Here is an 11,682-nt window from a genome sequence, read left to right as displayed (position 1 = left end):
CTTCCCGCGACCTTCATCAGATCGTCAGTCCACCTAGTGCTAAAATCAAGTGCGGGGTGGGACACATAGCTCGTAGAGCTGATGCCCGCTGGGTCAGAAACATTCTCGAGTGGTGACCACGGGCCGGAAGACGTAGTATGGGGAGGCGCCCACTAATCTTATGTACTTAAAAGTAAATAAAATTGTAATAAAATGAACCTTTTGACGATCAATAAGTTTATTTATTTCCTTAGATACATTTTACCTATTTACACAACCGTATCCAATTATTTTAAAAATTATTCGAAACAATTAATTTTATTTGTTTACAATAATACATCTTATTTCTATTCCTTAATTAGTTCTATAATTACATTTAAATCTATTACATTAAACTTTGTAAGTAATAACTTTATGTTTCAAGTAGTATAACTAGCTTAATCTAGGTTTAAATTTTAATTGTTATACGAAACAATGTTATAACTTATTATTTACATTGTTACATTGAATTTTAGGGACAAAGTTAAGTTTAGAGTCAATACCAACCGAAATGCGTTTCAAAATTATTTGTTTAACTGTTACTGAAATTTTAAACAAAAGTTAGTTAATTTACTGATGTACAATTGTACAGTGAGCGTGAAATAGTTTATGACACCCAAAGTAGCCAAAGTGCTTTGGGTGTCGCGAATTATTTGACGCTGACTATACATTTGACAGCACATCCGACTCTACCTTCTGTAGGAAAATCGCACCTAATATCAACTACCTAAGGTGCAATTATATTTATCATCATATGCTTTCGTCCATATCTTTATTTTGAACTAACGGCCGCCCGCGACTTCGTACGCTTGGATCCCGTTTTACCTCATTAGGGGTGGAGTTTCGTAAAATCCTTTCTTAGCGGATGCCTACGTCATAACATCGACCTGCATACCAAATTTCAGCCTGATCCGTCCAGTGGTTTGGGCTGTGCGTTGATAGATCACTATGTCAGTCACTCAGTCAGTCACCTTTGAGTTATATATATATAGATATAGATATAGATGGCATCATGGTATAAGAAATTTGGTAGTTTCCATTATAAACCTGCCATTTACTAAAAGATCAATAACTAATGATGCGTCGTGTCTGTCCAAAAATACTCAGTACTTTTGTAAATAAAAGCCGTCTTCTTACAGCAACTTATAAATAATTTGTCTAGCAATGATCAACTATCATTTAAAATAACAGATAAAGTATGAAAGCTCTTCTCTCGAAGGAAATTCAAAGTTTTGTCCTTTCAAACCTCTTTTCTAGACTGTCGATTTTAAAGGAACACTGTTACCTGTGATTTATCATGGTACTATTTAACCAAATATGAAACATAAGATTTTAAACTTTTGCGTTCCATTTCGACATACCTACCTAAATGCAAAGACACGGGTCTTAACGCGACATTTTTCAAGCCCGCCCGAACGGACGACGCCGCGAGCCGCCAGTCTACTTATGACCACGGCTGCAGCATCGCAGCCGAAACGTCAAGCCGTGAGTACATAATGCAACTCATTAATAAATGTGGCGTTAAGACCCGTGTCTTTCTATTTAAATATGAAACATACTAATGTCGCCGTTGTAGATGAAGATGCTGAAATCTAAAATTGTCTAGTTATCATGGTTTCAGCTATACTGAAACAATAATTAAAAATACTGATTTGTCTGAAAATTACAAATGTTAATCTATACAGGGTGGAATTTTGTAATGCCACCTGGAGGGAAAGTACCCTTAATACTGTAGATAGAAAATTTTACTTAAAGAAAACATTCCTTTATTTTTGAAAAGAAAGACAACTGCATTCAAAGATTTTCGATTTTTTTCAAAAATTTACTACCATACCATACAATTTTCAGTAAATAATTACAATAATTTAAGATTTCATGGTTTTCCTTTCATTTGATTTATCAAGTTTGTTTGAGAGATTTCATCCTTATACTTAACACTAACGATCGATGCAATAAAAATACAGGGTGTAATTTTTAACAGATTTTAGTTGGTTCGATTCCCGAGTGTAGCAAGCAAATTTTTGTAAATCGTTGAATGCAGTTCTATTTCTTTTCAAAAATAAAGGAATGTTTTCTTTGAGTAACATTTTCCATCTACAGTATTAAGAGTACTTTCCCTTGAGGTGGCATTACAAAATTCCACCCTGTATATCTATAACAACCAATCAAGAAATCATGACCCTTTATTCGCACATCCGAAAAAATATCACAAACTTGTCCCCTTTCGATTCTTTTGGTGGAAAATCACTTCCTTCAGTATCTAATAAATTATTTATGGGATTTGGGTTACAGTAAGCTCTCGATGGAACCCTCGAACTGTGATATTACATAGTCCCACATATTATTGGGGACATATTCCCACACTAACATTATGAAAACGAAAGTGGTTGTATGTGTGAGTTTTTTATAAATGGCTCTACATTTTTCAGCGTCCGTGTTCAGTCACTATAAAGTATTTTTTTTAAAACTTGAAGAAATCTATTGCCTCAGGTGCGAATTAATGTAAGTTACATTGAATTGGAAAATATTTACTACAGATCGTTTCATCCACGAAGACGTGCCCCACCAATTTTTGGTCGAGGGAAGCGCGGGGTGCGGAGAGTTTGATCCGAGCAATCCGAGCGTCATTATTGTAGTGTGCGTGTGCACTCATGGATAATTTAGCGTGTACCGATAACACTCGAATATTAGTGGAAGAATGGTGGGGCGCGTCTTCGTGGATGAAACGATCTATAATCTAATTAGATCACAGACGTTGCAGATCAAAGTTTCAGAAAAATCGACAGTCTATACTTTAGATTATTAACTTTTACATGAGTCTATTGATAGTAACTTTTATTTACAATATCATCAATACAACTGAAAATATTATTATTGATCCTTTCGATTGAAAGAAACCGAATATTCGATACATTCCCTGTTGGCAAATCGATATCGAAGTATTTATAAATATAATTGTGCTGATTTTCCTCCATTATTAGAAAGGAAATTTTATAACAATTTCGACACCAAATCTCAATGAAAACGTGTTATTTTTCTAAATCAAAATCATTGTGTGTCGTGTGCCTATTTGATATTTATTTTACGCCCGTATTCACAAAATAATAAGTGAAGCAGAAAATCGAACGCACAGTGTTGAATAGAGCTCTGTGATTGATTCGTGCGCGTGGACGCACAGGGGCGTCCACGCGCACTGTGAGACCTCATAGAATGTTTGTGAACAAGGGTGTTAATTTTTATTTAGTTTCCTATACATTTTCCCAAACTAAAAATAAGACCTGTTGACTTTTTGTTACGTAACTTACTGCGGAAAGCTATCGTAAACATAGATTCTCAATTCGTGTGTCGACTCGCTGTTTGCATGTTTATTCTAGCTTCAGACGTAGGTATTTACAAGGAATTAGAATGCAGATTCGCAAACAAAATCACACAAATACGAAAGTTTATACGATAAGTGCAGATTTGTATTCGTTCTGGACTGGATTCAGCCACAGGAAATTCATTGCTGAACGGGCTATGTTCAATGTGTTCAGCCATAGGACGTCCATTGCTGAACATAGGCCTCCCCCAATGATTTTCAAATCAGCCGGTTGGTAGCGGCCTGCATCCAGCGCCTGCCTGCTACCTTTATGAGGTCACCTGTCCTTGTGGACGACCTACGTGGCGTTTTTTTGGGTTGGAATTTTAATGCTTTTAAAATACGTCTTCTTTTTGATTTTAATTCGACCCCAATGGGTCAATGTTTGCCATCTTACTCTATTATAAGTTCACAAGCTACTTGTGTCTAGGGCAATATAAAATAGAGATCCACGTTCTGATATACTAGCACCCCATTAGGGCTACGATGACGCTCAGTAGAGCGGCTGAGAGAGGATATTGGAGACGGAGCTGGCCGCCATGCTGCATCGCTGCTGGATGCTCACCTGCGAGAAAGAGATAGGTATTAGTTTCAATTGTTTTTCTTTCTTAGAGCGTTTTCACATTTAGGCGATTTAGCAGCGCGATAAACGCGCGACTGACGCGCTGCCGAAAATTTCATACTATGTGATAGCGAATGCATGCCTTCACATTATGTATAAAAACGCGGCTGCCGCGCTGTAGTCGCGCTACTAACGCCCTAATGTGAAAGCGCTCTAAGGCCTCAGCCTCGACCTTAGCGGGCAGCGGGGCGGCGGCGGCGGAGACGCGGGAGCGGGGCGGGCAACGCAGACCCGTTCTCGAAACCAGCGGGCAGTCGCGCGACGCTTTAGCGGCGAAGTGTTGTGTTCGGGGTTGTGTTGTCGAGATATTTGTTTTTATTCGCGAACGAAATGTCTGAACAACGGCGACAATTTTATTTCGATTCAAATTTATTCCTTACGCTCGATTTATTGTGGGCAAAAGAAGGAGTGCGCTGCCCGCTCGTTGCCCGCTCCCTCGCCGCTGCCCGCTCGTTGCCCGCTCCGGCGCCGCTGCCGCGCCGCTGTTTTCGAGAACCGGTCTATTTGATTTTACGCATAAGATCCTGCCGCTCCCGCCCCGACGCCGCTCCCGCCCCGACGCCGCTCCCGCGCCGCTGCCCGCTAAATTCGAGGCTGAGGCCTTAATGAGAAGAGTTAAGGACTGGAATTCGCTGCATTGATATCTTTCTCGAACACATTAATTCGGGCCTCGTCGTGGTGAGAGTGAATAGGCATTTACTGGGCACCTTGCTCTTCTATTAATAGTAGAGTTGTTGTTATTATATTATCATTTTCAGGCATGATTTAGAAGCCACACGGTGCGGTGCGGTCGCGGATCGGCGCCGGAGCGGTGTCGCTGCGGCGTCCTGCATACAAAAATCAATGATATGCCAGACGGTGCGTTCCGGCGCCGCACCGCAGGCACACCGCACTTCGATTGAGCGAGACGGTGCCGTATTGCGGCGCCGCATACCACATGTGTACAGTGATGCGGCAAAATGTTTGCGGTGCGGCGCCGCACCGCACCGTGTGGCATCTCTCTTAGCTAGACTTAATTATTACTCTCAGGTCAGTCTTAAATAATTATAAAACTTTTTAATAATTTAAAATCCACTAAACGTGGCACGTTTAGATCTAAAGAACTTGAAATATTAAGCCAATTACCTATAAAACAACTAGAGCAAAACAACACTCTATTTCCAAATCACTTTGAAAATACAAATCACATTGACTCATCCACTCAAATTGAGAACCACTTGAGTTTGCTCTTTTCCTTCCACCGAATTTCGTTCGTTTAGTTGCCTATCTCTAAATCTCGGATATTTCTATGGAGGATTATGGAGCGCCCATTTACTTTGTCGACAACGTTTCTGTAATAACCTAGACTTATGGACTTAGCCAACTTCGATTCAGCCTAGAGCTAGAACAGGGACGAACTAAGGTTGGCAAGGGGCCATGCGTTGTAGCGGCCCATAAATTCCCAGTTTTGAGTGTCGCAGCCTTTAGGCTTTATCTCTCTTGTTTTATTCATGCCACATACATATTTAGATACAGAGATTAATCTCGGGATATGACTTATCGTGGCATAAAAATGTTAATAATGATGCTAAGTTTACACATAATTTAAGCCTAGACTAAATTAAATATCAACATACTTTGTGAATGTATTTTTATGAGACAGAAGACAAATGACACCGGCTTCCTATACTAACTTTTTTTCTTCCTAGGCTTTTGCTCATTTACTCGTAGCAAGATTCTAACTAGTACTTCACGTCACCACGCTTTTAACTTATTTTTTAACACCAGGTAAATTTAATCTTGTGTTTAACTTTACGCCATGGCATATAGTCTCAATAAAAAGTTGTGAAACCAAACTGCCAATAAATTTTGGCCTTAGTAGCTCGACAAATAGTCCCTTCCTTAGTTCAAATTAACATCTTATTATTACAACATCAGCGTAACTCCGGCCCTGTCCCAGCCTAAGGGCTCAGAAAATCCGACCTTGGAACTGAGTTCGAAGATTCAGTTAACGTGCCCGCTGTTAACCATCGAATAATTAACAGTTCCAGCTATATTATTCTAGCTGGAACTTAACTCGGGTCCATTATGTTGCCCCATCGATCTTCGCTGTACGTGACTTTTGGACAATAATTTATACTCTCGTCAGCGCTTTCAGCTATTTGCTTGATGGGATTTTTCGCTTCATATTTTTAGGCCGATTTGACGTTTTATTAATGCGACTAAAATTTACTTTTCGTGTCTATCATTACGTTGACAAATTAGGATTAAAAATATTAAAATGTAGGATTGGGTGGATTTTAGTGTCAAACTTAAATGATTGCAGTTGAGCGAGCAATAGCTAGCTTTCAACATAGATTCACGAAGTTCAAACACTATACCGAAACGGTTGCACTTATCAATAGAGTGAATACACAGTATAAAGCGCTACCTACTTTAAAACACTATGACGACTAGTATGTTACGTCACTACTGCATAGTCCCACTTAGTTAAGCGCTGTATCTGTTGTCAATAGCATAGATAGTTTCTATTGGAAATATTATTGGTTGATTGCTGGCGATAGACTATTCAACTGCTAACGGTTCCTATTTGACTGTCAACCAACTTCGTGACCCTCTCCAGACAGCTAAAATTATGCTTGTGTTTGGAGTTTATTCGTCACAATAATGCAGCTACTGACACCGTTGGGTTATTGTTGCCTCAAAGATGGGGTATGTTAGTTGAAACGTGGACATGCACCGAGCAACGGTTCGCGTTATACCGTCCAGAGCCTGTAGACTTGGCTTTCTGCATCAGCTGGTGGTGTGCAAAACAACTATCAGGTACGAAGACTAGTGGCAGTTTGAGCGGATAAGCTGAGTGTGCTGTAGACAGACGCGGTGAACGATGAGTGGTAGACTGTAGACGGTAGGTTCCGCTGGAAGGTATCTCCAATCGTTGCATACTGCTGTGATCATGTTCTCTTCTCTTGTTGAGACTCACCACTCAAAACGTAGACCTGCACGGATCGAGGGTTTACGCTATACCATCCAGAATCTAGAAACTTAGCTTTCTGCACCAGAAGTTGAAATTGTGATCGTATAACCCTTCTATTGTTTAAACTTACCACTCAAAACGTGGACCTGCACCGAGCGAGGGTTCGCGTTGGCTGGAGCGCAAGTGTACCGCCCAGAGTCCGGAGACTTGGCCTTCTGCACCAGTAGATGAGACGTGGTCGTTTCCCCCTTCTCAGTGATGACTGACACTCCCCCGCGGGGCGAGTCGTAGTTGATTTCCTGAGAAAGAAATATTTGGTAAGTAATTTGTATTTAAAGTTTGTAAGGATAGATGTATGGACGCGAAAAGTACTAATGATGAATCTAACAGTTTTATTGTTTAAGTGTCAGAATAACCTAAAGGCTCTGTGACTAAATTTGAACAAGCATAGGGACTTCTTTACACCATAATAATATTAAATATATAAAGAAACTAGTTTCTTAATTACTGACTATCTTCGTAAACGCGACTATTGTTTATTATTCACGATCTTCTAAAATGTCAGTATTATAAAATTAAACTTGCTTCGTAAATGACACTGATGTGTCAGATCGGAAATAAACATGATTTGCAAGAAATAATTTATTGTAAAGATTTTAAAAAGGAATTGACAATTTAAATAATAAACTTTGAATGTCGTTTCTTTGTTTTCAGGTGAGGTTAATAGTTTTAAGTTGAACAGTGAAATTACATTGTATATTAGTGCTAATTAACAAAATAAATAAAATCTTTGTTTTCAGAGCAACACAATCTTTTAAATTGTACAATTCCCTATAAACGTCTTATAAAACGACATTTATAGTTAGAAATAAGATAAATATGGAGAAACTACGATTTAAATTTGAAGTTCAAGGGTCGGCAGATGGAAAAACCAATGTGATCTGCATAACCTCTATCGAGACACCAGACGGCCGTGTTTACGAGATTCCAGACGAGTTAAAACCAGCAAGTAAGCACAATGTCATATTAACTACGGAATTATTTACGAAAATTAAGAATACGCTTAAAAAGAGACATCAGACACGATCCTTATGGATCCCACTTAATACGGAACTGAGAAAAACATGTCTAGATGAGGGTGAAAATGTGCAATTTGGGAACCAATATTTGGATGAGACCACAGGAGAGGCAAATGCTTCATATAAAAATTCTAGTATGTCAGAAAATAAAAACCTAGGAAAAACCGCAGAACGGTTTGTAATCGAAAAATTTTCAAACAAATCATCCAGCGCTGACCAATGGATAAATGATTTCGAGAGTGAATGTGAAAGATTCCAAATTCGACACGATGAAGAGAAAATTGGGATTCTTAAACACCTCCTAGAAAAACAATGTTTGGATTGGTATGCCAGTATGCTAATAAAGATGAGTATGAATTCTGACTGGGCAAAATGGAAGAATGCCTTTTGTGAAACTTATGGTAATAAGGGTTGGTCTCAAATTAAATACGCATTTATTTTTAAATATCAGAGTGGATCTTTATTAGAATATGCTACAAAAAAGGAAAGGCTATTATTAGAGGCCAATAAGAACATTGACACGAAAACCCTGATAACTCTTATTGTCATAGGATTACCAGATTATGTAATGGACAAAATTGATAAAGAAACTATTAAAACAACGGAAAACCTTTATAATGAAATAGGGAAACATGAATCATTGATTAAAAAGAAATACAACAACAACAGAACTACAGGAAGAATACATACGAAAAGAATAATTATGAATATAAAGGAAAGATGGAGAATGAAAAAAAAACCATGCAAGATATGTGAAAAATTAAATAAAGGTTCTCGATTTCATCCGGAAGAAAAATGCTGGTTCAAACAAACAGAAGAATATAATCAAAAGAGAAATAGTGGTAGAACCATAAACAATACAGTATTAGATGTGGAACTAAGTAATGAAGAAAAAAAAAACGAGTAGTAACACCATTAATTAAAATTAAACTATTATTAAATTCACAACTAGAAATATCCGGAATATATGATTCTGGTTCAAATATTTCTATAATTAACTCAAAATTAGTAAGATGGAGTGGAGAAGAAGAAGATGATTCAAAAAGAGATAGTTTAATCACGATTAATGGTGTTAAAAAGACAATTGGCTTAACAACTATTAAAATAAAAATATTTGATATAGAAGATAATGCAGATGTCTATATTATAGACGGAGAAGATTTCAAATATGATTTCCTAATTGGATTAAATCTCATACAGCAATTTCGATTGATTCAAGATGAGAATATGAAAATTACACAGAAGAAAGAGAAAATAAAAGAAGAAAAAGAATTTAGAAATGATAAAGAGGAAAATAAAGAATACCAAAACCCAGGTTCGGTGAATTTCAATGAACATATAAAAGAAGAAGATTTCAAAATAAGTATGGGAAATTTGAATACACAACAAGAAGCAGAAATACATAAACTGATAGATAAATATAAATCAATCTTTGCAAAAGATAAATATGATATTGGTACAGTAGAAAAATATGAAGCACGCATTGATTTACTAATGGACAAATACTGCAGCAAAAGGCCATATAGATGTTCAGTAGAGGACAAAAAAGAAATAGAAGAACAAGTTGCAAAACTTCTTGACAAAAAGCTAATAGAAGAATCTTATAGTCCTTTTGCAGCACCAGTAACGTTAGCTTTCAAAAAAGAAGACAATAGAAAATCAAGATTATGTATTGACTTTAGAGACCTGAATAAGATAGTCGTTCCACAAGCTCAACCATTTCCAGTCATTGATGATCTAGTAGTTAAGACAAGAAACTCAAGATATTTTACGACACTTGATATCAACTCAGCATTTTGGTCAATCCCGCTAAGAATTGAAGATAGAAAGAAAACTGCGTTTGTGACACAAGAAGGTCATTTTCAATGGACGTGTTTACCTTTCGGTCTGAAGACGTCACCAGCCATATTTCAAAGGATACTTAGTAACATATTAAGGAGATATAAACTCACGGATTTTGCAGTTAATTACATAGACGATATTTTAATATTTTCAAAAACATTTTCAGAACATATTGAACATATTACACAATTATTAGATGCTATAAAAACAGAGGGATTTAGACTTAAATTTACAAAATGTACATTTGCTTCAAATTCAGTGAAATACCTCGGTCATATAATACATAACAATACAGTGCGCCCAATAAGAGATAATTTAATATCAATTAGAGATTTTCCAATACCAAAATCACAAAAAAATATCAGACAATTTTTAGGAAAAGTAAACTTCTACCACGAATATATTCCAAATAGTACTATACTTTTAGAACCTCTACATAAATTACTAAGAAAAAATCAAAAATTTATTTGGTCTGCAGAGTGTCAACAATCATTTGAAAGTGTGAAAAAGTTATTATGCTCACAGCCTATATTAGAAATATTTGATCAAAATTTGCCAATTGAAATATATACAGACGCATCTTTAAATGGTATTGGAGCAGTGCTAAAACAAACACAACCGAACGGAAATAAAAAACCAGTTGCTTACTTTTCAAAAAAACTAAATGAAACACAAAAGAAAAAGAAAGCAGTTTATTTAGAATGTTTAGCAATAAAAGAAGCCATTAGATACTGGCAATATTGGCTAATAGGTAAATCGTTTACTGTATATTCAGACCATAAACCATTGGAAAATTTAAATATTAAGTCGAGGACAGATGAGGAATTAGGAGAATTAACATTTTATTTGTCACAGTATGATTTTAAAATTAAATACGCACCAGGGAAAGAAAATATAGAAGCAGATTGCTTAAGCAGGAACCCAGTTTTATATGCTAATGAGGATACAGATGAACAATTAAAAATTATAAATATGATAACGTTAAATGATATAATTACAGATCAGGGAGATAATGAATACATACAAAATAATAAAACAAAATTAGTGTTGAAAAATAATGTCTTTTACAAAAAAGGGAAAAAACAGGAAAAAATAATTTTAACAGAAAAATACAGCAAAGAATTAATAAAAAAAGTTCATGAGAATATGTGTCATCTAGGTGTAAAACAAATGCAAAACATAATTAGTACGTCATATACAGCAAATAACTTAACAAAAAATATAACAGAATGTTGTAAAACTTGTGATATATGTATTAAAAATAAATCAAGAGGACAAAAAAATTATGGTTTAATGTCACAATTAGGTCCGGCCACAAAACCTTTTGAAATAGTCTCAATAGACACGATTGGAGGTTTTGGAGGGTCACGATCAACAAAAAAATATTTACATCTTCTTGTAGACCACTTTTCACGATATGCTTATATTGTTACGTCTAAAACTCAAAATGCTAATGATTTCATAAAATTAATTAATAGTGTACCAGATTCAGATTCAATTATGTTTCTACTCTCTGACCAATACCCGGGAATCAATTCTAAGGAATTTAAAACTTTTTTAAATGAAAAATCAATACAAATGATCTTCACTGCAGTAAATACTCCCTTTTCTAATGGTCTAAACGAAAGACTAAATCAAACACTTGTAAATAAGATAAGATGTAAAATAAATGAAAGAAAAAATAAATTAGCTTGGACTACTGCTGCACACATTTGTGTGGAAAATTATAACAACACGGAACATACAGTTACAGGTTTTGCACCAAAATACATTTTGGACGGTACAAATATTTCATTACTGCCAGAAG

At 36.2% G+C, this 11,682-nt stretch overlaps 1 protein-coding gene across 1 annotated transcript in view; it reads right to left on the bottom strand.

Annotated features, from left to right (window-relative positions):
- Positions 1–250: 250 nt before the first annotated feature.
- LOC135079827 (zwei Ig domain protein zig-8-like) overlaps positions 251–11,682 on the bottom strand; it is a 226,804-nt gene continuing 215,372 nt past the window's right edge. The window contains exons 9-10 of the mRNA XM_063974442.1: positions 7,085–7,253; positions 251–3,941 (exon numbers count right to left, since the gene is read on the bottom strand). Coding sequence (XP_063830512.1) covers positions 3,841–3,941; positions 7,085–7,253 — 270 coding nt within the window. The 3' untranslated portion in view covers positions 251–3,840. The remainder of the gene's footprint in view (positions 3,942–7,084; positions 7,254–11,682) is intronic.

Source organism: Ostrinia nubilalis, chromosome 17 (genome assembly GCF_963855985.1).
Source record: "Ostrinia nubilalis chromosome 17, ilOstNubi1.1, whole genome shotgun sequence".
Taxonomy (NCBI): domain Eukaryota; kingdom Metazoa; phylum Arthropoda; class Insecta; order Lepidoptera; family Crambidae; genus Ostrinia; species Ostrinia nubilalis.
The sequence above is the reverse complement of the archived record's forward strand: the minus strand, read 5'-3'. Positions and strand labels throughout refer to the sequence as shown.